The 26,336-nt window shown below is 37.7% G+C and overlaps 1 protein-coding gene across 1 annotated transcript in view; it reads right to left on the bottom strand.

The window, feature by feature from the left end:
* Nucleotides 1-26,336, bottom strand: part of LOC125075252 (probable E3 ubiquitin-protein ligase HERC2) — a 40,530-nt gene that overhangs the window by 9,198 nt on the left and 4,996 nt on the right. Inside the window, exons 12-77 of the mRNA XM_047686953.1 lie at nucleotides 26,177-26,336; nucleotides 25,991-26,088; nucleotides 25,740-25,895; nucleotides 25,432-25,537; nucleotides 25,252-25,357; nucleotides 24,617-24,839; nucleotides 23,834-23,978; nucleotides 23,674-23,756; nucleotides 23,263-23,342; nucleotides 23,046-23,188; nucleotides 22,618-22,814; nucleotides 22,093-22,309; nucleotides 21,779-22,016; nucleotides 21,175-21,345; nucleotides 20,769-21,002; nucleotides 20,304-20,466; nucleotides 20,104-20,222; nucleotides 19,832-20,004; nucleotides 19,133-19,719; nucleotides 18,798-18,922; nucleotides 18,355-18,722; nucleotides 18,113-18,279; nucleotides 17,883-18,022; nucleotides 17,624-17,807; nucleotides 16,250-16,477; nucleotides 16,049-16,167; nucleotides 15,670-15,868; nucleotides 15,215-15,366; nucleotides 14,935-15,028; nucleotides 14,676-14,827; nucleotides 14,239-14,380; nucleotides 13,854-13,979; nucleotides 13,512-13,682; nucleotides 13,257-13,358; nucleotides 13,057-13,158; nucleotides 12,674-12,906; nucleotides 12,521-12,589; nucleotides 12,265-12,436; nucleotides 11,891-11,986; nucleotides 11,652-11,806; nucleotides 11,322-11,549; nucleotides 11,092-11,211; nucleotides 10,910-11,011; nucleotides 10,615-10,770; nucleotides 10,219-10,380; nucleotides 9,637-9,867; nucleotides 9,321-9,450; nucleotides 9,122-9,240; nucleotides 8,829-8,984; nucleotides 8,253-8,487; nucleotides 7,815-7,954; nucleotides 7,284-7,436; nucleotides 6,883-7,002; nucleotides 5,773-5,908; nucleotides 5,396-5,548; nucleotides 4,911-5,078; nucleotides 4,181-4,278; nucleotides 3,954-4,110; nucleotides 3,593-3,798; nucleotides 2,921-3,210; nucleotides 2,396-2,643; nucleotides 2,001-2,095; nucleotides 1,601-1,707; nucleotides 1,152-1,329; nucleotides 543-666; nucleotides 344-473 (exon numbers count right to left, since the gene is read on the bottom strand). Of these exons, the coding sequence (XP_047542909.1) occupies nucleotides 344-473; nucleotides 543-666; nucleotides 1,152-1,329; nucleotides 1,601-1,707; nucleotides 2,001-2,095; nucleotides 2,396-2,643; nucleotides 2,921-3,210; nucleotides 3,593-3,798; nucleotides 3,954-4,110; nucleotides 4,181-4,278; nucleotides 4,911-5,078; nucleotides 5,396-5,548; nucleotides 5,773-5,908; nucleotides 6,883-7,002; nucleotides 7,284-7,436; nucleotides 7,815-7,954; nucleotides 8,253-8,487; nucleotides 8,829-8,984; nucleotides 9,122-9,240; nucleotides 9,321-9,450; nucleotides 9,637-9,867; nucleotides 10,219-10,380; nucleotides 10,615-10,770; nucleotides 10,910-11,011; nucleotides 11,092-11,211; nucleotides 11,322-11,549; nucleotides 11,652-11,806; nucleotides 11,891-11,986; nucleotides 12,265-12,436; nucleotides 12,521-12,589; nucleotides 12,674-12,906; nucleotides 13,057-13,158; nucleotides 13,257-13,358; nucleotides 13,512-13,682; nucleotides 13,854-13,979; nucleotides 14,239-14,380; nucleotides 14,676-14,827; nucleotides 14,935-15,028; nucleotides 15,215-15,366; nucleotides 15,670-15,868; nucleotides 16,049-16,167; nucleotides 16,250-16,477; nucleotides 17,624-17,807; nucleotides 17,883-18,022; nucleotides 18,113-18,279; nucleotides 18,355-18,722; nucleotides 18,798-18,922; nucleotides 19,133-19,719; nucleotides 19,832-20,004; nucleotides 20,104-20,222; nucleotides 20,304-20,466; nucleotides 20,769-21,002; nucleotides 21,175-21,345; nucleotides 21,779-22,016; nucleotides 22,093-22,309; nucleotides 22,618-22,814; nucleotides 23,046-23,188; nucleotides 23,263-23,342; nucleotides 23,674-23,756; nucleotides 23,834-23,978; nucleotides 24,617-24,839; nucleotides 25,252-25,357; nucleotides 25,432-25,537; nucleotides 25,740-25,895; nucleotides 25,991-26,088; nucleotides 26,177-26,336 (10,837 nt within the window). The remainder of the gene's footprint in view (nucleotides 1-343; nucleotides 474-542; nucleotides 667-1,151; nucleotides 1,330-1,600; nucleotides 1,708-2,000; nucleotides 2,096-2,395; nucleotides 2,644-2,920; nucleotides 3,211-3,592; nucleotides 3,799-3,953; nucleotides 4,111-4,180; nucleotides 4,279-4,910; nucleotides 5,079-5,395; nucleotides 5,549-5,772; nucleotides 5,909-6,882; nucleotides 7,003-7,283; nucleotides 7,437-7,814; nucleotides 7,955-8,252; nucleotides 8,488-8,828; nucleotides 8,985-9,121; nucleotides 9,241-9,320; nucleotides 9,451-9,636; nucleotides 9,868-10,218; nucleotides 10,381-10,614; nucleotides 10,771-10,909; nucleotides 11,012-11,091; nucleotides 11,212-11,321; nucleotides 11,550-11,651; nucleotides 11,807-11,890; nucleotides 11,987-12,264; nucleotides 12,437-12,520; nucleotides 12,590-12,673; nucleotides 12,907-13,056; nucleotides 13,159-13,256; nucleotides 13,359-13,511; nucleotides 13,683-13,853; nucleotides 13,980-14,238; nucleotides 14,381-14,675; nucleotides 14,828-14,934; nucleotides 15,029-15,214; nucleotides 15,367-15,669; nucleotides 15,869-16,048; nucleotides 16,168-16,249; nucleotides 16,478-17,623; nucleotides 17,808-17,882; nucleotides 18,023-18,112; nucleotides 18,280-18,354; nucleotides 18,723-18,797; nucleotides 18,923-19,132; nucleotides 19,720-19,831; nucleotides 20,005-20,103; nucleotides 20,223-20,303; nucleotides 20,467-20,768; nucleotides 21,003-21,174; nucleotides 21,346-21,778; nucleotides 22,017-22,092; nucleotides 22,310-22,617; nucleotides 22,815-23,045; nucleotides 23,189-23,262; nucleotides 23,343-23,673; nucleotides 23,757-23,833; nucleotides 23,979-24,616; nucleotides 24,840-25,251; nucleotides 25,358-25,431; nucleotides 25,538-25,739; nucleotides 25,896-25,990; nucleotides 26,089-26,176) is intronic.

The raw sequence follows: 26,336 nt of genomic DNA, 5'->3' as shown, positions 1-26,336 counted from the left end.
CTACTTTTAAACGAAAAACGTGTATGAACACACTGGTCACATAACAATTAAAAATTATTTGAATATATTATAGTTGTGATGGAACGACGTCTATTGTTAACATTTTTTATTTTATTTATTCATCATAATTTATTTAATGCTTGTATACTTTGATAATTACGATGTAAAATCCTTATTTTTAATATTTCACATGGTAATTGATTTTTTTTAATTATTTTTAATAAATAGATTTCTTCACATATTAACATAGAACTTCCATATTAACATAGAAAATGTTAGAAATCGAAGTATATATATATCTTAAAAATTAAACTATATTGATGATAACTATATATAAGCTTACCAAGTATAAACACTGCCGCATTGACACAACGCAACCGAGAACTGAGAACCGCATTCAACTTTTATAACGCGCAGACCTTTCAGACAATCAATCCTCATCGGCAATTTGCAGCCCTCAGACCCTCCACGCCCTAAAAATAATCAATATGAGTAATGAAAGAGAATATAGTAAGTTTAATTTTGTAGTGAAAGTGTTGTACCTAATTTTCCATAATCGCCGTCGCCCCAAGACCACACATTGTCATCATCCGTGATGCACAGCGTCTGAGCATCGCCCGACCCGCAAGCAATATCTATGACTCTGTACGAGGAAAGCGCCTCCACCTACACGACAATAATATTGATAACTATTAATACTTAAATCATAATGATATTATTAAATTCACAGAAGCACAGAAATGTGGAATATTTTTTAATACAAAAAAATTTAAAAACATTAGAAAGTATTCTCTGTTCATTGGTATTATATTGTTAAATAAAGTAGCAAAAAGGAGGATTCTTTAGATAATTTAGTTCTAACTCGTTCATAGATGTTCCACTTAAGACGGTAGGCGTCGTTAAATTCGACTATATATTTTTTTGTTAACGACCTACAACAATAACATCACCATTTAGCACTTCGGAGGGCCGGCTAGCAGTGAAATGATTTTTCGGGCAGGTCATATAAAACCCAATACTTAAAACCTAATATCGAAACTTCAAATATGGCATAAGGATAAGCAAATGACCGGCCATCAAGTGAAATATTTACAGGTGTGTTTGTTATAAATCAAGGCACAATCGTGGGTAGAGATAGTTAAGGCAGTGACCAGTTTGGGCACGAGCTGGTCCTCGGAGTCCCCGTGGCCCAGGCGGCCGTAGCGGCCCTTGCCCCACGTGTAGACGCGGCCGCGCGCCGTGAGGCAGGCCGAGTGCGCGCCGCCGCACGCGATGGCGACCACCTCCAGCCCCGACAGCGCCGTTATTAACTTGGGCCGGTCGTAGCTCCTGGCGTGGACGGGAAATCGGAAACCAAATTTATTAATATGATTATGTTATGATATTCATTTATATGAAGTTTTGATCGTAAACGCATACGTAAGGCTTGTAGCTCTGGGAACATACATTTTATTGATGACGGAATTCAAATTACAATATACTGTAATAATTATTAATTTAGGAGCTTTTCTTTGGTCTTTTGATCTTTCCATAGATACATTTGTTAATTGTCAAAGTAAAAAAAAATCATATAACATATGTAATTATATTTGTTACTTACACTCTATTACCGTGACCAAGTTTGCCGTCTTCTCCTTCGCCCCAACTATATACTTCACCATCAGCAGACAAAGCTAAGCAGTGTTTGCCGCCAGAGTTGCAGGCAACCTACAATTGTTATTATTAAATTATTGAACAAAAAATTAATTATACTATCCATGTGGTTAATACAAGACCTAAAATCGAATTCATGTTTTGAATTTGTGCCAATAATTTCTATAGAGCTTGTATTGAGAAGAAAACTACCCATGTCAAAATATATTGCATTGACTTGATGAAACAAGATTGATTGATTGACTTGATTTTTTAAAGGTCTGAAGATTTTCCTTCATAGATCTTTACTGAGAAAATTTTACGCTTACTGCCATTATAATATATATAGTAATAATAATCATTCATACCTTTGTAATGGACACGTGCTGAATGGATGCTAATAATGTGGGCTGGGATACTGAATCGATTCCGCCTATACCTAAGCGGCCTCCAGCTCCATAACCTAAGACCATATTGCAATGTTATAATAAAAATTCAAGGCCTTAGTTGTTGCCTTTAAGGCTACTCTTTAAAAAAAGGCATTCTTAATCATCTAGACAACACAACTAAAAAACATTAATGGCTACATCAATCTTGAGTTACGCTAAGCGTAAATTATTTTTTAGCTTTGAATATATAAAAATGATAACTAAAGAAAATTAGTTACAGTTTGAGTTTCAATCAACGACATAATGTACTTCTTTTATAATTTTATAAGAATCATCATCAAACATCTACACCCACGGGTGCGTCGGATACTCACCACTGGCGTAGACCTTCCCGTCGGGCGTGACGGCGAAGAGCGTCTGCTCGCCGCCCACGAGCTGCAGCGGGTTGAGCGCGGCGAGCGCGTGGCACGGCGTGGGCGTGCGCACCTTGGCGCCCTCCACGCCGCCCAGCTGCCCGCGGTGGTTGTGTCCCCAGCCGTACACCGCGCAGCCGGGCGAGCCGCAGTTCCACCAGCCCGTCCAGTCTTCGGGTCGCCTTTCAAGAAATATTCCTATCTTATCGCTGATACGAAAAAAAACACTAGCTTAATAATAACCACTGTGTGTGTTTCCATTTGTTGGTCAAGGTCACCTTTTTCATATAATAACAAAGAAAACTTTGAATAAATATTGCATGTTCCAAGAAGTTTATAAAATTTACAAAAAACTAATTTGGCTTACCTTGACTTACCAAGCCTTACCAAATATAGCTAATTATCTAAGACGAACTTTATATAATAATATACATTAAACACAATTACGATATTTTTATTGTACTTTACTAATTGTCTAGTACTCACTTATTCACCCAATGTAGCAGTTGCTCGTCGTGCTGCCTTGTAAATTTGGTATTATCTTCCCAAGGGTTCTGTAGATCCGATGTGACCTCGTCTGCGTTGTACGCGCCCAGATCGATGAGCCGCTTCCGCACGTCGGATAGGAAGGGCGTCGGTAGCGGCGTACGGCGTATGAGCGCGTCTGCGGTGCGCATGCACAGGCAGTAACGCTTGAACCAGGCCCAGCGCGCTGCGTCCGGCCCGCTACACACGCGGGAGTCGACGCGGAGTCCGCACGCTAACCACGCGAGCTCCTGTGAGAATAAAAATACATGCAGTTAAGATAATACCCTTTTACATTAAATAAATACTGTATAAAGGAATAAACGTATAACATTTTCCAATCGAAGTAGGAATAAAGCTAAACAAACTTTGGATTTACGTATTTCATGCGATTTGCTAATAAATCTGCTATTTTGTGTACCGCTAATAAAACGGCATTTTTTCGCAAATCCATAGTAAATATCATAGATTAATCATCTAGCTCTCGACCAATGAGTTCGCGTCAATTTGCTGTCAAATGTTGTTTATTTGGGTATTTCCTTTTAAAATTGGAATACTTTACACTTCGGTCCATTGATCACAAAATTATAAATACACTGAAAAAGGTACACACACACTTAATTAAGATAATACCTTGAGATAGTGCGTATGCAGCAGATGCGTGCCAGTTCGTAGCGCTGGTTCCTCGTGGTCGTACTGCGCGTGCAGCAGCTGCGGCAGCGCTTGCAGCGCAGTGGGCGGCGCCACGCCCTCGCCCGCGCTCGCGCCCATGCCGCCCCCCGCGCCGCCGCACACCACGCCGCGGAGGCGGCGCACGCACCACACGCGACCGCGCCACGCTGTTAGCGATATCATTGAGTTAAGTGACAAAAATGATTTTTTGAGTCTTTTATAGTAAGTTCTTCAAAGCTTTCCATTTATTTACGAGTAACGTATTTAAATCTAACATTATTTTATATTATTAAAAGATAAATAATTAATGACAAATACTCACAAAGCGTCGGCATTTGCGCACAAATAGCCAGCGCTTGTGCTAATCGCGGTGCCATCTGGTGATCGTTGGATATCGCTGTCAGCAATGGTCCATCTAGCAACCTCCACGCTAATTCCACAGATGGACATGATAACACGTATCTATCCGTACCGCTTTCCTACATCAAACAAAATATTAAATGTATATTATGTAAAGGAAATTCTATACTAAATAATTAAAATACTCACCATATGTGCGTGTGAGGGTAGAATTGGATGAACTGTAAACCGCCATCCCCAACCGTTTACAGAACTATCACTGGTAAACCTCCAGCGTAATTCGTCGCCTTAAAGTAAGATACAAAGTTAAATTATAATATTCATTATTCTTACAAGTAATTGTTACGTGTCATATCGTGTATATAATTTTCACGCAATACAATATGTGTAAAGAATTTTTTTAATTTCAAAAGATTAAGTCTCCTATTAATGGCAGCTGCAATATTTTTGGTTAACATAGCTCAAGTGACCATCAGTCTAAAGAGACTGGTTGGGGCACCGTAGAAAACAAGTTATCGTCAAGCTATATCGTGTCAATCCAAATTTGAATATGATATTTAAATATCAATTATACTCAATTGTCGCAATCAAAAATTTACCTTCGAGTTGATATATTTTATTTTGAGTGAGAATGTGCTTTTACTAAATATTATTTTTATTAAACAATAACACTAACTCTTAATATTATTCTGTTAAAGGTTAAATTGTAGTAGTGTAAAACCTAGTTTGTGATAAAAAAACCTATTCGTTGATTATACAGCTTATATAAATTTAATTGTATGATTTACTAAAAGGATTTACTCTTCAAGATTCCTAACTGGTATTTTAACAATATTGTCAAATGAATAGTAGAATCTAAAGACTTTTAACACAAATTACTGTTTATATATTTTATATGTATATTGAACATCAAATTTACCATTTACAACAATCTCCTGTGCCCAGTCAGCAGGTTCTCTGCCCGATCGTGTCGCTAGGACTCTTCCAGCGCTGTCCGATATCGTTAACGGGTCATTTCTTCTTTCGGTGGAACAGCCTTGTTCGAATGATACTCGAAGCGACGAAGCTCCCGGGATCTTTACTACGCCTACCAATTAAGGGTAGGTTTAAGGTTAAATTCGTAACCATTAATATTAAGTAGTGTCAAAATGCATAATATTAAAAGTTTTTTTTTTATATTTCTAAAGGAATTAAGGTTGAGTTAATTAGCGGAAAACTTTAGCCAATCGCCTAAAGTTCTATTAATAAGAAAATCTGTATTGTAAGTAATGTAAGAAAATAGTTAATACTTTTATGACTGACATCTGTGGGCTTGCAAGTCATTAGAACGATATCTCGGCCTTACTAATAAAACGATCTGAAAGTACTTTCCCCACCACAGTAAATAGGCTAACTCTAAATTACCCGATATATCCGTATCATCAGCGTATGGATGCGGACTGTCCACGGTGACGGGGTGCGGGGGCGCGCGCGTCCCTCCCGCGGCCGCTTCTTCTAACTCGCACACGCACACTTCCACAACCATATCAGCTACCGCCGGCTTACTCGCACAAAGAGCTGCAGAGATAATCATATAATTTATTTTTAAAGTGAAACTCTTTGCTATATGAGTAAGTCCAATTGGCATAAAAATTTAACACACAGGTTTATAACTTGATGTGTCTCTTATATATGATCAGAGACAATAAAATTCTACAAAAAAAAACTTTTCCGCCTATATTGAGTCATAGTAGAAAAAAAATAAAGTTCATTATAATTTATAGAAACAAATTTTATCTCACCCATTAGAACATCTGTGATAACTCTAACCGCATTATTAGAATCAGGGACACGGCCTGCTGCAGCAAGTTTCAATAGGTCGACAAGTGCTCTTGCGTCGGATTCACCCAGCTGAGACGTGAAATCGTCTAGTGCCAACTGTATAAAAAAAGTAAGATATATGTCGTATAAATTAAGGCGGACATTGTAAGGCTTCCTTTATAGTTTACCACCGGAAGCGCCGCACATGTCTGAGTATTTTCCGTACAGTTGTATAGAGTATAACGTTGGCTGTCACACTACCTGCTTAGGTGCCTACTTCTCAGTGTTCCAACGCTCAGGGTTTAGTGAATTACTGTGTCAATATGAAAATACAGTAATTTTGTCGAAACGTCTTGTCTCGTTTTTTAAGATACACCTGTACGTCCACACAATGTTGTCCGAAGTAAGCTTAATCATATGCGTTTCGATAACGCATGTTAATAAAAATGAAATAGGTTTTAATTTTTATTGTAATAATTTGATTAAAAATTTATATTGAATTGTCCATAACTTAAACAAAAAAAGGTTTAATATTATTCCTTGCTATCATGTGTTATCAAAAGTAATGTTTTGTTTTTTAGATCAATTGTTTTATTTTTCAATAGGTTATGTTATTGTTATGCTCAGTGTTGAGCGTAAACTTATTATTTGTATGGATTTATAATACAAAGTAAAGTAAAACAACAGCCTGTAAATATCCTACTGCTGCGCTAATGCCTCCTCTCTCCTTGAGGATAATGTCTGGAGTTTATTCCACCACGCTGCTTAAACGCGGGTTGGTGGATACACGTTTAGCAAAATTTCATTGAAATTAGTCACATGCGGGATTCAGGAGAATTAAATTTACGGTTTACGGCCAGTGGTTGAAATTCAATCCTTATCATTGTTAAAAATTTAAGGAAAACATTTATGAAACAAAGAATGCTTTGAGCATTTATTTCTATCCCTATTTAATTTTTTTGTTGATAACACTAAATTTCGTCAATATCTAACAAAGCTAACACAACTTAAAAAGAAAATCGCTTGGTAAACTGAGAAGAAACTGATCGGTTTCGTCTTGGCGTATTAAAAGATAGATAATCGATCATTACCTTCGGCGCCTCAGCTTGCTGTACAGTCATAGTGGCCGCCGCCACGGACACCGCGCTGGAGGACATCACAGCAGAGTGGCGAGATGATATGGATCCGCTGAGAGGACTGCTAGCACCGCTCTGTGTTATAATAAGTATACATTATACAACACTATATCAAATTGCATATATATGTTTAAATTTATACATGAGGAAGATCAAGAATTGACGTAAAGTGAAATTGCTTAGAATATCTTAAAAAAGATAGCTTATTAATGAAACTAATGAAGTAATGAAAAAGAAATATATTGTAAATATGAATCTCAGTCTAGAACTCCCTTTTTTCGAGTCGTTTAAATATATTTTCATCTTTTGCCATTTTTTGATGTTACGGGAAAATATGTATTAATATTATAAGATACCGGTAAAGTAGCCCTATCGGCCGGCGCCTCCCCTCCGCCGGTGCGTGCGTCCGCCTCGACGTCGTCATCCTCAGAGTCCAGCCCGACCACCACCGGGACCGCAGTCGAGCACGCCTCGTGCGCTCGAAGAGCTTCTACCAGAAGACTTCGCGCCTGAACAACAATATAATCTATTAAATAACGCCAGAGCGGAGAACATATTTAAGCAAAATTACCGATTCTTTCTTAAATTTCAAATGCAAATATACTAACCAAAAACCATTAGTTAACGAAGTCAAAAGTTGAAATTGTTTTAAGCTTCATAAGTTTATAATATACATGGCAACATTATTTGTAGAAATAATTTATTATTAGAAATACTTATTCTGTCTCCTGTCTTTTTGACATATTAAGTCACCAATGAAGTAAAGTAAGTCTTATTCACAAGTATACACATATAAAGCACAATTATGAAATACGGAATGATAAATAATATCAGAATTAAGAAATACGGACTATAAACACCAATAGTGTTCACTATGTGAATTTTACCTGCGAGATGTGCAATGCCAGGAGTATGAGAGACAGCGCGTGTTGCACGGCCACGGGCGGCTCCAGCGCCAGCGCGGCGGCCGCCAGGGAGGGCCGCGGGCCTTGCGGCTCGTCTACTACTGTTTCGTCGGAGTAGAGACCTACACGGTACGGATGATTAGAACGTATAAAATTCTGTATCAGCTGGTTTAACAGACAAAGCGATTGAATTTGAGCTTAATAATGCTTCTATGAAATATTTAAAATTGTTAAAATAGATCATTTAGTAAAAGTTAAAGAAAAAATGTCAAATAAATTATGAATTTCAATTTTGTTTTAAAATTTGCCGTTTTAAAATTTAGTAATTAAACTCATGGAATGTCAATTAAAAAAAGAGATATTTAAAAATAATTGGCTAACCCTGTGTTACTAATTTATAATGTAGATTGTTTATATTACCCAGGCTATGCGCTCCCAGCGGGTCTTTCAGCGTCGGGAAGGGCAGCGGAGCGACGTGCGGCGCCGGCACGTCGGGCTGCAGCGCGACGGGGCGCAGTGCCCAGGCGGCCGAGTGCGACGAGCCGGCGGCGGCGCGCTGCACGCCCTCCACGCCCGCCACCGGCGCCGGCCGCCGGTTCACGCACGTCGTGCCGTTGCCCTGCTGTCCGTGGTCGTTGTCGCCCCATGCCCAGACCTTCCATTGTGACAGGTACGGAATCGATTAGAAATTCACACTTCCTTTTTCTGATATTATATTATAGATCAATGCGAAGAAAATATTTAGTTATGACTAAATATTTAATTTGATTGAGAGAAGGTTTCTTTGCATCTGTTTAATCTTCATACGCAGTACATTATATTAATGTAAGATCGAAAAAAAAATTTGCAGAATAATCCGTTTCATTTAGCATGTAGTATTTTTTGAGAATTAATGAAAATAAAATAATAATTTTAATCAAATTAAATGAAAATTCAATCAAGTGTCATATTATATCAGTGTCTTGTAGTAATCGCGTTTAGAACTCATAATATCACCTGATTATCGCTTGTGACGGCTAGGCAATGCAAAGCGCCGACAGCGACGTGAATAACGCGACGGTCGCGCAACGCCTCTACGATGGTCGGGCGACGCACGTGTGAGTCGCAGCCGTGACCTAGCCGGAAATAGTCGCCTTTACCCCATGTCCATACCTGGATAAATTATTATTATGAGCATCAATAATTATTGAAGAAATTTCGTGTGCACAATTATCAAGATTAAAGTGTATTTTTATTGCTATTTGCTTTTGAAATTTTATTATAAAGTTTATAAATGATTTGTTAGTTACCTCTCCATCTCTGGTCAATGCTAAACTAAACTGAGCACCACATTCAACTTGAACTACACCAAGTGTGTTCAATCTCTCAATATTCATTGGAACTGCACATCCATCCGATCCTCCTCGACCTACAAGAGGATTAAACAATTATTAAACTTAAGTTTACAATTTTATTTAAAAGTGATTAATTAATGTTTTAGAAAACTACCTTTACCTAATTTACCAAAGTCGCCATCACCCCAAGAGAATACTTTCCCGCAAGCAGTAAGGGCTAAGGTTTGGGCATCGCGAGATCCACACGCAACCTGAATTACTCGGAAGCTGGCTAATGCTTCAATCTACGGAAAAATAATATTTTAGGATGTTATTTTAATATATTTATATGTATAAAATGTTAATAAAAATGTCATAAAATTAATTGTGGCTCACGACCAAAATATATACACAAAAGTTTCATTACAATTTTACCAGATAGAGATCATCTTTATTTAAAACGTATTTTTTTATAAACGCATTAAACTTACCATTTTTGGTAACAACTGTGTAGTGTCATCCCCGTGACCCAATCGTCCGTACTCCCCTAGACCCCAAGTATACAAGTGCCCGCGCGCGGTCACGCACGCACTATGAGCAGACCCGCATGCGATACCCACTACCCTTTCTCCCGCTAGCGACTCTATGAGGCGAGGTGCTTCAAGTGTGATCCGGTTTCCATGACCTAATTTACCATCTTCCCCTTCTCCCCAAGAATACACCTATAAATATAAAAATATTGTGCTTTCACTATTAAAAAAATATATATACACCTTTTTTTAATAAGCGTTTTCAATGTTTATTATATATGGTTATATAAATGAAGTATATAAATGATTAATTATCAAAAGTCAATATTTAGTCAAAATAAAATATATGTATAGCTATCAGCGATATGCTACGGTAATATTAGCTTAAAAAAGGATTCAAATGATATCAATAATACAGCTAAGCAGTCGTATCGATAGAGCGAGACAACAACATAATAGACATTTTATAGTTGTGTTATTTTAATTATGTTTTCGTTTCCTTAGTGTTTTCATAATTTACTTATGAATATAAATAAATTTTACCTTTCCATCGGCAGTAAGTGCTAAAGCATGTTTTCCACCAGAGTGCACGGCGACCCGACGCACCAACACATGAGAAAGATAAGGATTCGCTCGTGGCGTCGACACATTGTTACTGTGTCCGAGACCAAGACGGCCATTCGTACCTTCACCACAAACGTAGAGCTAGAAAATTTAATTTATCAGATAATTAAATAGTTTACGTAATAAGACAAGTCTTGGTTATTGCTTTTTAGCAATTCAGCTATTTGTGTGTCTGTGTGTGTGTATGTGTGTGTGTGTGTGTGTGTGTGTTTCTGTCTGTATGTGTGTGACGTATTTAAAGAAGAAGAAGAAAGATAAAGGTTAGATGGGATTATATCTGTGATCAGTTTAAAATTATATATTTATTGAACATACCTTGCCATCATGTGATACAATAAAGAGTGTCTTTGAACCGCCTGCAATATGAAGTGGTCGCAATGCACTCAAAACTGGAGAGAAAACTGGAACCTTCACTTTGGAGCCTTTAACTCCACCGAGTTGATCTTTATCGTTTAATCCCCACACGTACACCTGCAAGGAATTCGTACAAGATATATCTGCAGCTGTTATTAGATTTTAAAATATTACAACGTATTTCTCATACTCCAATGAGTATGTGATTTATGATAGAACCGTAAAGCCTGACATCGCTCATCTGGTGTTTTTATACCTTGGGGCAGTCGTTTGGAAGTGCCGGGGGGTTGTTATCAGAAGTAACCGCGGCCGTTGGGTTATCTTTTTCCATCCAATCTTCAGCTACGAAATTCATACTCTAAAAAAAATAATATTCGTTCAATATCGAGGGGCTTCTGTCACGTTCTTTAAATAGCTGTTATTTCGTAAATGACTTACCGCTAATATCTCTGTATACATTGGGTTTGGTCTGAATCCTGTTATGTACAGACCGTGAACTCGACAATCGGCGTTTACATTGCGATTTTGTTTTATTCCGATTTCTATACACGGATAATACTGTAAGAAATTATTATAATTAGTTTTTATATTCTACAAAAATGTGATAATATTATCTGTAAAATCTAAGTATGTAGATGTAATCATTAAGAATAACTAAAGGTACATACCAGTTTACAGTCCGAGAGGAGCTGTATCTGCGCAAGGTGCGTCGGCGGCCGGTCCCTAGAGGGCGGGGCGGGCGTGCACGGCACAGCTGCGAGCGGCGCCAGCGCGGAGTCCTCAAAGCTGGCCCCCACGCGCACGGAAAGCGCGGCCGGCCCGTGAGCGCCACCCGCCACGCCCAGACCGAGCCGACGGATTCGTATACCGCAACGCATTTCGACACGAATCCAATGCTGAAAGCATTAAACACACACGTTTTAAAAGAGACAATCGATTGCGTTATTTATCCAAAAAAGATGGTTTTATGAAGTTTTTTATATACAACAAGACCATACCTGCCCGGTGCCACTGGAGCTCTGCCAGTAGGTGTGTGGCTGCGAGTCCAACAGACGGCGAGCGCCGGCGCCGGGTCGGCACGACGACACCCGCACGGCCCGCACGGCGCCGCGCCAGCCCACTGCACTGCCGCCCGCCGTCTCGCCCCATTCCGCTGACAGATTAGACCGCACGTTAAACTCGCTATTAAGTATAATCAGACGAACGTGGACGTGTTCGGTGTTAGTATGGCACGTACATTGGTCGGTCACCAGTTCCATCTCGCTGACTTGCCCAGTCCAGCCAGGCTGCTGAGGGAAGTCGACTGTCAAGTCTCGACCGTTGCTCGATATCGCTGCAAATTGAATATTAATGTGTTACTGTTTGTATAATATCTATACGTTTCTCTACGTTTACAACTTTAGTACGGGCGTTTTTTGTAACTGCAGAACACAAATATTATATATATATATTATATAGTAATTACTCATTGCTGAGTAATCCGGACACGAATCGAACTTTCTTTCGAATTTTCTTCTTCGTCTTTATGTACATAAGCTTTACTTATATGCAAATACCAGTGACGTTATTTATATATAAGTAAAGTTTATGTAAATACTTTAATGTAAATACCAGTGACGGTCCCGACGCTGGTGTGGTCGATGCAGCCCCACTTGTAGCGCGGCTGCGTGACGGCGGCGCGCACGCGCACGCGGTCCCCGGACGCGAAGGGCGGCGCGCCCGACACCACCTCGGCGTGCAGCGCGCGTATGCCCGCCACGCGACTCAGCCCGCGCCACTCCACCTGATGAAAGTGAAGATGATGAAGTTCGAGAAGTATAACCACTCTCATACCACATTATCAGCATACCACAAATATAAAACATACATGCAAAAACACGTTTTGTTTGATATCGCGTTCAACTTTCTGAACTTGTCCAACGTCCCCTAATGCAATCTGCAATAAAAAAATAATTAAATATTTTTATATAAGAAGAGTTACAATTCAAATATATAAACGCTTATAGTAAAAAAATCTTACATTTTCATATGCCTTGCAACATCTTACAGTCATACCGGGCGTAATAATATCAGATAGATACTGAGCGTATTCGTCTTCCGACGCAAAGCAACTTCGCCAGCGGTACGGTATCTGTTTCTTCTCTTGCTTCGATGTTGTGGGTTTGATCTCGAATACCGTATCATCCATTCCTTGTAGTGGTAGCTCTAATAAGTATGCAACTAGGGACTCCACTGACGGTAAACTTGTGCCACCTAAAAAAATGAGAGAAAGAAAAATGAAATTCGTGTTTTGCCAAAAGGCGTAGTGTTCATAAAATGTATTTCAAAATTGAATATTATCAATTCAATCATAATTAAAAACTTTCAAACAAGAAAAATCTATTTATATAGAAAATATCATACCTAAGGACTGTATAGCTGCATATATAGCATGTCTAGAAAATCCCATTTCTATCACTTGTTGGACTTGGGCTGAGTTTGCCCAAGTGTTGAGATCTTTTCGAGCTAAAACGTATAAATATTTAAAAGTTAGATCTAAAAGGTTTCATTATAACGTTAACATTTTAAATTGTCTTTAGAAGATTATGAACAATGTTACTTACAGAGTGACGCAGTACTTGTTGATGGTCCCATTGAAACTTGCATAACGTTACTCTTATCGATGATAGGTATTTCTGGCGGAGAGTCGTAATCTTTGTCATCTCCTGTAATTAGCCGTTTTCAAAATTAAAAATATTTATGTACAAGTCAACTCAATATAAAACGTTTTACAAGAAGAAGTTATAAAAATCTTAAAACATTTTACAACTGACATTAAATTACTATTTTTGTGTGTGTAGAAAATATTTGTTGTTAACCTGCAACATGGGCAGCTAACTGCTGGACAATCGTCAGAGCAGCAGCTGCGAGATCCTTTGGAGAATGGGTTGCAGCCAGCGGACTTGGGCGAGTAGCGAGTGCAAGTAAACGCCTTAGTAAAGTGCCTTCTGTTCCTAGCACGTTAGAACCTCTTTCTAACGAGCCTGCAACTATTAAAAAGAAATTGTTTAATAATAATTAATTTATTCATAAAAATAATAACGAATATTTATTTAAAAAAGGCACAACAAATGATAAAATCATCTTACTAAGTAAAAAGTTTGTCGTTAATATATCATTTGTTTTTATTTCTTACTTCCTTTACAAGTCTAAACACTAACCTCCGTTATCCGGTGGTTGCATTAAAACTTTGCGTAGGCGAGTCCGTGTCGTAAGCAATCCTCTTACAGCACACAATGTTAGTAATTCCATCTGCTGACGTCGAAGGCCATAGACATCTATTTCAGCTGTAAAAAAAAAACATATTTTACTTATACAATATTTATTTATAAAGCAATAATTACCAAATTTAAAATAAGCAAAAAATATTAAATAGTTTTTTCTTATCGTGAAGTTACGAAGATTTGTTAAGTTAATTTTAATAAAAAAATAATGAAAATGGAGGGGCGCATCATCGTGACTGATTAAATCTATAGACCGTTAGTTTTTTTTTTTTTTTATTGTTACTTGGTTTTTATAACTACTGTTATATAATAAAAAATATACCGGGCAAATGATGTGGATGCATCGGCGAAGCTTGCGGTCCCGCTCCAAGTAAGGCTGCGCACACACGCAGAGCGCTCTCGCCACCACCGAGCGCTTGAGCTAAACGCTCACATTCCACGCTTTGGATGCTATTCAGATCACACTGTAAGAAAATAATTTTAGAATTAAACATTTTACATTATTAAAAAAGTAATAGTTACCACGTGGAACAGTAATTTAAATACGTAAAATTTAAGTATTTTCATAACTTATCTAACAGTTTAGTTTCAAGATAATTAATAAACAATAGACTGCGAAAGAATAATAAGGTTTTAATTTGTTTAAGACATTCAGATTAGATGATGTCAATGCCATCCCGATAACATATAGAAGTTATTCTTAATAGAACACTTTCACTTTCACTTTCTGTATCTAAATCATCATCATAATAGATATACCTTGGTAGTAGTATTATCATCGTGGATCAAAGTGATCTTCGCTCGAGGCGACAGCTGAGTGACAACGGCGTTACGCGGTGGAGAGCCCGCACAAACTCGCTGACCCAGTCTAATCCGCCATTCCATTCCACCTATGACACCTAGACCTCCAGCTGAAAACATATTTCATAATTATGTAAAGTAAAATTATAATACAAAAAGAATAAATTTCTTAAAATATGAAAAAAAAATTTTTTTTTTTAATTTTATGCGTACTTACCTATTAAACAACTATTTAAAGATGGAGGTGATGGTTTAATAGTTTGTGTTAAGTCTTGACTCGTATGTGGCCACCAATGCCAATCATTTGTAATCTGTAAGAAAAGCATAGATACTTCTTACGAAAACATATTCCGAAATAAAAGTTTACAAAGCACAGTATTGAAGGAAGTTCAGTAAAATTACATAACATAACGACTATATACTACATGTATATAGGTGATGCTGGCGATGTATTTCACCGTCAGCCTTCCTGGTATAAACTTAAAAAAAGTGTTTACCATCTGTGCGGCTAGTTGTAATTTTTCCAGCAAAAGCGCTGTAATTGGTCCGTTCCACTGCGGTGCGGCGTGCAGCTGCCTGACGAGATTAATGATGGCGGCACAATTTGCTCCCGTGTAGCTCGCCGTGGCTGGGGCACGCCATCTATTATCTGAATATATGTATATTTTTAGTATCGCACTCAATGAATCACATTAATTAATTAAAAGAAAAGGAAACATACAAAGATCAATCCTACATCCCTAATTAAAACTGTTTTAACTGTTTCATTAAATCTTACTAATATTATTATTATAAAAGTTTTGATGTTTGTTTACTCAATGACGTGCGAAATTGACGAATTAATATAAATATCGATCATAAATGTGGACTTTATACATTTAATATTAGATAAATGTTAACTCTTGTGCAAAGACTATATAGATGATTATTGTAAGTACTGTTCAATACATACCCACTTCCTCTTCGTCAATAGCCGCCGGACAGCCAACTGTCACAGAATGTGTATAAGCTCTCAATGCTGGATCAGCTGCGTGGGTTTCAAGCCACAGTCTTCCAGCTAATGCTATAAGTTGCGCAGCCACCGTACGACGCCACTCCGCGGGACCAGTATGCTCAGTTAATACTCGACGTAAAAGCCAAAGTGCCTGAATCTGCAAAAAATAAATATTTATTTTGATAAGAGTCCATTCTTAAGAAATGAGTTTTCAATAGAAGGATATGAACTTAATTACTCGCTGACTTTACCCACGATGGTTATAATTATTCCGAGGAATCAATTAGTTGCCATATAAAAATGAAGAAATATTAATAACGAGAAAATAAAACCCAACCTGTAAGTATACGAGATCCTGCGAAATAGGTCTATCCGTAGAAGAGATGATACTGTAACAGAGCTCGAACCATGAATCTGTACACAGCGAAATCCTTATTTCAGGGCTCTGGGCACTCGCTGAAATATTAAAGTAATACTTCTTAGGCAAAGGAAACAAACAAAAGTCTTAATATCAACCAAAGGTGATGTAACTAAATACCTCTCAAGAGCGCAAGTGCCGTATGTGTGTGGGCGGCGAAAGCCGTGGGCGGCGGGTATACATGTGCGTGCGCGAGCGCCAGCAGTCTGCGCTGCAGCGCCGCCACGTTGCGCCGCGCGGCCGCTCCCGGCGCCGGCGCGCGGCCCGCGCCCGCACACAAAGCGCGCACCGCGCTCGTGCACGACGAGCGCACCTCGCTCACTGGCCACCACTCGACGGTATTCTCCACTAATAAGTAAGTATAAAAAATATAATTTACATATAATATTATATTTAACATCATCATCTGTATATTTTAAGTACCAAAAAACAAATGAATGAACATAGAAAGGGTCAGATATTGTATAGGTGTACATATGAATCGGTTTTTTTTTGGTTACTTTACAATGTCTTACTTGTTAAAATCTTAGAATAAGAAGTATCAAGATCTTATTGCTACCATAGCTTAAAATGCAGCTAACCAGGATAGATCGTTTACAAGAATATGTTATTTACCGGTACGCTAAATGAAATATTAACATACTCATTTATGTAGGGCCAAAAAGTTTTTAAAGAAATGGAGGCAACCAGTTGGATTATCGGGTACGATGTAGGCTGTAGCGATGACACAAGGACGCGAAAGTCACACAGCAAACGGTGAAGTTTTTAAACGACGCAATCATTTAGCTAGATTTCTATTCATATAAAGAATTCATGCACACACAACCGAAATGAAGTTGCCCCTAAACTCATTTAAAAATCGTAAAATCGTAATCGTAAATGAAGATGCTAAAAAATATGAAGTCTGGAAGAATCCAAATAATCGCCTTTACGAATACTTCCGAACATATTAGGGCTTACAATATCGTCTTACAGTATGTACGTATCGTCGTACAATATGTTGCTCTTCAGTTGAGAAGTCCATAGTTTTCTAATAAGCTGACGTTCTTTATCGCAAACAAAAGTCTCAAGGTCAGGCCTTCGACAAAAATCGCATTTGTCTCGTTATTTCCAGAAGGTGTGAAAAATCTTGTCGAAGATCTTACGACCTAAGAATTAATGTGAATGTTTCACTTAAAATGTGGTATATCGTAAAGGACGGTAGGTGATTCAATGTATGTAGTCTAACTCAATCATTTCTATCTTATTTCTACACTGGGACAGTTCGTTAAAGTAACTTTAAATTACACATTTACGCGGTATGATGCTTTAGAATAAAACTCTACCATGTTAAAGAATTTGATTGATTCTTGAGATGTTTACGTTCAGAAATGCCTTTGGGGACTTTAACTAATCTTATTTATTATGTATGTGTGGAATAAAAACAGCCGAAAAAATATTTTCTAATTTTAAAATAGTGCGCTTGAGGTGAAAATTCATGAATTTTTCGGATACCATTTCCTTGCACGGTTTCATCCACGGATGGCGGGGGTGATGGAGAGCGCGCCAGTTTGAGATCGTATTTGCCCTCCTTGCCCATGCGGTACGAGTTGGTCCCTCCTGCATCCCAGGCGACGCGCACCCAGCCGTCTTCTCCGAGTTCTCCAATTACACGACCTTCACCACCGGGTACTCCATCCTGTTAAAATTCAAATGAATAGTATTTTCGTTTATATGAAAATAGCTACAGCTTACCACATAATAAAATTTTCACCTGGTCTCCCCATTTCCAGTCTTTTCCGCGGACTACTCGAGTACCAATTTTCATAAGAGAAGCGAGTTCTGGTCCCGATAATGATGCACCTCTAGCTCTAGCCCCAAGTCTCTCGTCCTCATAGATGATCAAACAATCCGCTTAATAAAAAAAAATGTTACTTATTAATCTTAATTTTTATTTGAAGACTTAAATCTGTTTAATTATTTTTCCAAGAGATTTATACTTACATTTGGATCTAAGACCGTTACAGATAAGAGAAGAATGTTGAGAGGTATCTCCTCCGATCTGTTTCAGAAGAGTCAAACAAGAACTCAAAGCCCCACCATTAATTAATTGTTCTAATTCTGGGCCTTGACATCCTTCAATAAGTAATGACAGAAGAGCTATTAAAAACCTTAAACAAAAATAAAAAAAATAAATAACAATGTATTAAGTTGATGTTAAATTTGAAGTATTTCTGATTGCATACCTAGCTCTTGAGGGCCTATTCAATAATGCATGTGCTCCATAGTTTGCACTCATTTTCAAGGGCAATGGTTGATTTTGTTCACCCTCTAGGACTCTCGCTTTAAGTTCTATAAGAATGTAATCCATCAACTTCGACCTTTCTAACAGTACCATGTATTTCAAGTAGGGTATCACAGATTCAATGCCATTCAGAGGCATAGTTAACGGTATCGAAGGTTTTATTGGAGCATTCGGCACGGAATCTGCAATTGATGCTCCCAATAAACCAGAAAGTGCAGCATATTTTATACTTTCGGACATAGTTTGAGTTGAATGAAGAATGTTATTAATAACAGAATAACCAGTTTTTCTTATATCTGCTCTTTGAACCTGAAATTGGTCAATATTAAATAAGCAGTCTTTAATATTTATACATTCTTGTTTAAAAATATTTTTTATAGTTACCTGACAGTATAAAGCTCGTCTTAAAATATCAATATCACATGGTTCTTCAGTCATAACAAAGTCGATTATTGAAGCGGTTAAGTTTTGTTGTTCCGGAGTCACTTGTTCTAACATCCAATATAAATCTAAAAATTATAGAAAATATTTTTATACTTCGAAGCACTAACGAATGGGAGAATGACCTGCCTTAAACGATAAAACTAAATAGGGATTCAGCCATACTGAATAAATAAGCAGACCTATCGTCTAATATCATCTAATACAAAATACGTATAAGCCAATACTTTAATTACTTTGATATATTAATAGTTCGTATGTCATTTTAATATGTTTACCTTTCTCCTCGCAAGCAAGCTTAGCTACCCAAGCATTTACAAATTTATTTCTCTCTGAGTTATCATCATCTTTTTCTTCATCGGCAACTAAAAGTTCATTCTTTAAATCGTCAGCCAAAAGCAATACTTGTTTCTCACTCTCCAGCGACTCTTTAAGGACTGAATTATCCGTCATTTCATTAATTGAACTTAACGAAATTTCGTTCGTAGGAGTTTTATCGTCGTCTTTGTCTAGCACGTCATCTCTCTCTGTTACCTTTAAATCACTACGACCTTCGTGTCTCATATCATCATAATTACAGGCATTTTTTAGGTCTTTCTCAAGAAGTTTGTCTTTGATTTTCAATTTAGTTTTAGTTTGTATATTGTAAGTATCTTTTGAACCGAGGTCACCTGCACACTCTAAATTAACGTTAACTTTAGGTGGTTCAATAATAATTGTTTGTGTTTCTTCTGGTTTACAACTTTGATTTCCAATCGTAGATTTAATAAGCAGCGCATCTCCTTGCAACAGACTGCCCGTGGCTTTGAGCATACTTTTGCTTAAGCTATTTTGTCTATTCCTCAAATCTTTCGTTGTTTCAAAACTAGCAGACATAAGATAAAATATAACTTGGTTTATTAGTATAAAAAAATCTTGAAAATCTATATTTGATAATAAAATATACTGATCTGATCATTTTTCACAATAAAACTTACCATTTATTAAAGGTAGGCGACTTTGCCATTCGCATCACCTTCTGGAATATTCTCTTGGCAGTTGGCGCACGTCGTGATGGCGGTCGCAACTGCAATGCCGTCACTGCTGGCGAAATCGCAGCGCGGACTTCGTGCAAGAGAAACCTAGCCCTTTCTAAAGGCGCTGCACATACCTAATCATATTTTACAAAAAAAGATGATATTGAAATATAATAGCAACATTGTGGATGAAACTTCAAAGGATTGTATTAATTATTGAAAAGCACGCGAACCTCTTTGTAACCCCTAGACAGCTGTTGTCTTGTCCGCATTAGAGTCCATTTGCTCTGTTGCACAGCTTTTACGATCTCGGACATCGCAGGAGACAGTTTTACTTCGCCTTTTTCCATTTCTATAATACAAAATAATTTAGTCTAGTTTATTCTTTTATTTATTGTTACCTTGACTTCTGAAATGTATTTATAATGTTTACCAGCAGTAGCAGTAGCCAACGCGTGCTCTTTTAATCCTGCGTGATACAAAAGGGCTGCCAGTAGAGCACGTCTTAATTCTTCAAGAGGATGTTCTGGCGGAAAGTGGGGAGCACAGCCTTCGCGGCGTTCACATGCCCACCATAGATGAAGTGCTAAGGGATCCTAAAAGATTATGCGATAGTGTGTTAATCTTTTACATATTTTTTTAGATAAATCAGTAACATGTTGTACACTTCTTTAGCCTAGATTCTATCAGATTTACTTATAAATATCGCTTGGAGTTTGATTAGTTACTCAAAACTTTGTCTTTCGAATACCAAATGAATGATGACAGAAAGAGATAGATAATTGTTTAATTAAACACCAGTTAAGCGACGGTCATATTATTTTAGCGAATGGTAGATATATTTTTATTAAGCAAATATTGTCAATTTCATTTATTTAAAAACCCGAAAATAACTTACGTGTAATTTAGGTTCAGCCAAAGCAAACAACAGAGAGTCGGCTCGTGCCGTCGACATCGTCACGTTCACCTTCGGCACTCGTGTGACGCGCGTTTGAGGTGGGTGTAACGCGTTAGACAGATGAGTCGTGTAAGACACGTGCGGCGTATCGCTTGCAGGGCTGTTGCCGCCCGTCGAAGAGCCACTACGAGCCTCTGCCTTTTCTTCTTCAAAGGGGTTTGCGGGTTGAGATGTCTACAAAATATGATTTATACAAGTTACAACACATATACGAAAAATAAAACCACGTGATTATAGTCCTTGGTTGCCGATTCATAGTTAGTGAATAAGACATCTTGCGATGAAGTTTATTTCCTATTATGGAACCTAAAAAATAGCGTTCATTACATTACAAGAGTAAACTAACCATGAGTCCGCCTCTAAGGAATACAGCAGCAGCGTATGGCGCAGCTTCTTTCTCAGCTTGCTGTACGGGTAAGGATCGCGCTAAACGCAGTCCGCATTGCGATAAGCCAAGAGCCAAGTGGAACGCACACGAAGAGAGTATGTGATGTGCGCGAAGGCTCGATGTGCTTTCCTATATAACAAACCACAATATAAAGTTGACAAATATTAACAAGGAGATATTAAAAAAATCAATAAATTATTTTAAGAAAATATTTTTTAATATTAATATTTAAACGGTCAATTAAAAATTATTTTTGAGCATTTGAATAAAATATTTTTGTTTAATTAAATCCTATGATCTAATCGGTGGAACGCGTCAATCTTAACCGAAGATCGCGGGACCAAAGTGGCGCAAGCCTAAGTTTTTGTTTACTAAATTTGTATTTATTATTAATCACTAGCTCAGCGGTAAACGAATTGAGAAAAAGGCCTAACATTAATATGACGTGATTATACAAAATACATTGTTATAACACTTGCATAATAATTTGATAACCGATCATTTAAAAGATCCTTTTCGAACTGAATTGCACATCCGTATCGATGCAGTTGAACGCACTCACACTGCACTTGTGGCTGTAGATCTGGCTGGCGTACATGCCCACGCACTTGTCGGTGACGCGCGCCAGGTAGGCGGCGTGCGGCTCCACGCTGAGCGCCGCCGTGGCGTCGGCGCCGCGCAGCTTGCGGACCAGCTCCACCGTGCTCGCGCTCTCGCACTCGAAGTTCTCCACGTCGAACACGTGCCCGGCGATAACTATCCAGGACCCGCCCTCTTTCGTATGGTTTTGTAGATCACACCTTTACACATAATTGAAAGATTATTATGTTATGTTAGACAACAAATTTCCAGATTCTATGTTCACTTAATACTTGCTTCCGAATAATACTGCTATTCAACTGATGTCTCCTGGAGACTAGGCCGGGCCATCCTAACAAATCTGAGTCTAACTTTGCTGCGGAGGGCAACGTACGAGCCGCTTCGTCGCAGGCGCGTACGATCTTCACGAGTGCTGCAGTACAGTCGGTGAGCGCGATAGCAGATCGAGCCGCACACGCAACGACCCACACAGCTAATTCACTCATCACGCGACCTAGTCAGAACATTTTTAATACAATACGAATAACTTTAATCGTTGCGTTTGCGTAATTGACTATTTAGATGTAAAAAGTTACTACGTATAATTTATTAGTAAAAACAGCATTCTTAACCACAGTATCACAGTAAATACATTATAAAATACTGCATATGTAAGACTAATCAATTATAACTTACAATACTATCACAGTAATAACCCGAAACTATGAAACATTATACGACCACCAAAGCCAGGAAATACATGTCAACATTTGCTGGCAGCTTTAAGAAAAAAAAAAAAAAAAAAAAACAAAAAAAACTAACCAACAATATCAGCACCAATAAGATCGCATAGAGCGATAAGCTGTGTGTTATCCGCTTTGTGTACAGCACGAGTGAAGTAGCCGAGGGTGGACTGCACGTGTTCCGACAAGAGCGAGGTGTACTGCGTGAGGAGGGAGCGCACGCCGCCGCGACTGCCGCGCCCCCCTCGAGACCACATCGCTTCACTGAACAGTAACCTAAAATGTATGACGAAGTTAGTGATACCGAATATATGCTTTAAATATACTAATATTATAATTGTAAATTTACTAATATTATATTTTATATGATGATGTCAGAAATTGCTGACGTAAGCTTTGTAACAAAGAACAGTTATACATATTGGCGTCATCGAGATATTTTACATTCTCTTTCTCATTCAATTTTATAAATGACGTAAGTGAAATCGGAACTGTCAATAATACTACCTTTGAAACCTTATCAGAAGGTCACAACTCGGACTAACTGTATCGTGTCCTTTAAGATCATCGGTCTTACTTGTATCGCCATTCATAATAGAATTTATGTGCATTTGAGTTTGACAACTCGTATTGCGAATCAAATGCTTTACCTAAAACATATTAAAAACAAATTATATTTCAAGCTGAGAAATAAAACACACACAAGTATTAAAAAAATACGTACTAAATGCATTAAAGGAACAGAAGCACCGTTTTCGCAGACATTTGCATTATTGCTTATTTGGTATTCATCAGTACAAGTCGCTGCAACAAAACCATTATTATAAATATAAATATTAAATATTGGACAACATCACATACATTACTCTGATCCCAATGTAAGTAGCTAAAGCACTTGTGTTATGGAAATCAGAAGTAACAACGGTACCACAAACACCCAGACCCACAACAAGACAACATAGAAAACTAATGAATTCTTTCTACATCGACTCGGCCGGGAATCGAACAATCGGCACCTCGGAGTGGCGTACCCATGAAAACCGGTGTACAACACACTACTCGACCACGGAGGTCGTCAAATATTAAACCAAGTTATAATAAATTGATAAATAAAATTTTATAATATTTGTAATACCTTGAACATTTTCGCTATCTTCAGACATCGTTGTTGTGGGCGGACCACGCTGCCCCGTCACTATATCTATTTGATCATATTCACTAAAAAAAAATCATTTAAATTAAATTTAGTACTGATATTAAATGAAAAGATATCGAACCATTATTATAACACATACTCATCCAATTGTAAATGATTATAAGAGTCGGAAGAGTGCGTTTGGAGGGCGTTTCGTAGCGCATCACGCAGACCGCCTCCTCCCAATAACGACCAAACGAGCAATTCCGTCATAAATCTTGCTCCTGTGCTCGCCGGTGCTGATCCTATTTTTAACAAAAACAATTTTTACTATAATTAATTACAAAACTCTTGAAACTAAATTTAAATTAATCAGTATCGATAATAAAGACTACAAATAGCGTTTCATGACAATAAAATTCTTCCGATGGTGTTTACTTATGAGTAATTTGTACTTATAGGTAACCCCGCTGACAATCTAAGTAAACGCCGAGCAGATGATGCTCGGTCCAAGGCGATACGAGGCTACGACTCGAGATCTTGAGATTTAATTAGATAATCTTCAACACATGTTATATAAAAAATCAAAACATATGTTTTAAAATGGCTTTATTTATTCTTGATTTAAGTAGCTTTATTCAGTTTATTTTACATATATTAACTATATTAATTAATATATTAACTGAGTAATAAATTACACACAAAAATTTAAAGTCAAATTTATATATTTATGTATCAATAATATAATGAGATAATTTAATAATTATAATTTGTTAGCTTTTTCTGTTAAATTTTATTAATATCAATCGGACGATAAATTGTTGAGAATTAAATTTAAAACAACTTAAGCCTCAATTAGTTTTAATTCAAAATACCGAGATATTAAGCAAAAACGATTCTCTCTTAAATTCAGATAAGCAGAGTACATATCTAAATCCAATACCTTGCGGCAGCAAGGCTATTAGATGCTGAGCCCGTATCTGCGGCGTGGGTAGTAAAATGGGCCAAGCGGCGGCCAACGCCTTCCTGGCGGCGGCCGCCGCGGCCAGCCCCGCCCTGCCCTCCACGAGCGACACCAACGCAGAGTGTACTCCACTGCACCACGATCGACCTTCAGAGTCTGCTTCAACGATATCATTGCCTCGAGCGCATTGCCAAGCATGTACCTGTAATTAGAAAATATAATTAACAAAATACATATTAACTTTTATATTAGAATTAATATAATAGGATATTATAATTAATATCTTAGTAAGTGATCTTAAATGTCGAGTTTCTGTAATTATTGCCTTAGTGACGTAATATAATATATAATGATGTCTTTCTGACCGATTTCAGCCACATGGACTAAAGTCCAGGGGAGATTAGGCAACAGCTTAGGACATATTACTGTTCAAGTATATGCTCAAACACAAGTGCTCTGAATTCCTTACTCTCGTCCGACATAACCTAAAAGACTTCCGGTGCGGGACCATCAGCTTTTCATGCTTTTCAGATGCTTTCAGGATAACTTCTAAGTATCATAGTTAAATACATTTTGTAATATGAGAGATTTTAATATATTCCATCAGCACTTACTTGTAACCTAAGGAGATTCAAACAAGAGATTGCTAAACATTCGTTATCGTTTATATTAGCACTACCGCTTTGTTCCACAACTATTCTTAAAAGTCTTTCTAAAAATCTGAAACAAACAAAATTCAACATATAGTGAATGTTAAATAAGTTTAATTTGATATAAATTGCAGAACTACTTACTTAAAAGTGTTGTCGGACAAATCTATAACAAAAGGCAGAGATGACGGCAGGTCTCTTGGGTTTTCTTGGCTCCAAGCAAATATTTGAGTCGGTCCGTTTGCCACGCCTATGATCACAATAAAAATAATAGCTTTACTTTTAAAAAAAAAAAATCCTTCCAAACCTGACACTTATTATACAACGAACATTTTGAGCGCAACTGACACAAATTGACAATTAACAAAAATATTACGAATATTTTAAATTTCATTTTGTCTACTGGAAAACAATATTGATGTGACTTCTTTGTGTAATAAAAATGCTATTACCATTAGCTTTAAATGATGGATTAAACACTTGTAAAGGTTGTGGAACAGGATTCGATATTTGCGAACGTTCTTGCGTGCCCCACGCGTAGAGTACTCCCTCTGATGAAAGTGCGATGCCGTGGGATATGCCGAGTGATAGATCGACTATTTTTATTCCTGAAATTATAATTTGACATCATATAGTCTAATTTTAATGCTATGAAGTAATGGTATTAAAAATTATATGTGTTATGAAATTAATCAAAGCATACCTTGAAGCGCTTCGACGAGTTTTGGTATTTTAATAGATTCCACAGTCCCATGTCCTAATCGATGTCCATCACCCTTACCCCATGTGTAGACTTGCCCCCTACAGTGTTATAAATATATCTATTAAATGTTAACAAAAAAATAAATACAAATAAGCATGTCTAAAGTAAAATTGCAAAAGAACTTGCCCGTCAGTTAGAGCAGCGTGCCAATGCTCGCCCGTAAAAACACGAGTCACTCGGAACATAGAGAGCGCTGATAACGCTCGGGGAGTCCCCGCCTCACTATCGCCGAACACTTGAACGGCTCCCTCCCAAGTACAACACAGAGTTTGACCCTCACCCCAGC

The sequence above is a fragment of the Vanessa atalanta genome, chromosome 2 (genome assembly GCF_905147765.1).
Source record: "Vanessa atalanta chromosome 2, ilVanAtal1.2, whole genome shotgun sequence".
NCBI lineage: Eukaryota > Metazoa > Arthropoda > Insecta > Lepidoptera > Nymphalidae > Vanessa > Vanessa atalanta.
This window is presented reverse-complemented; position numbering and strand designations above follow the sequence as displayed.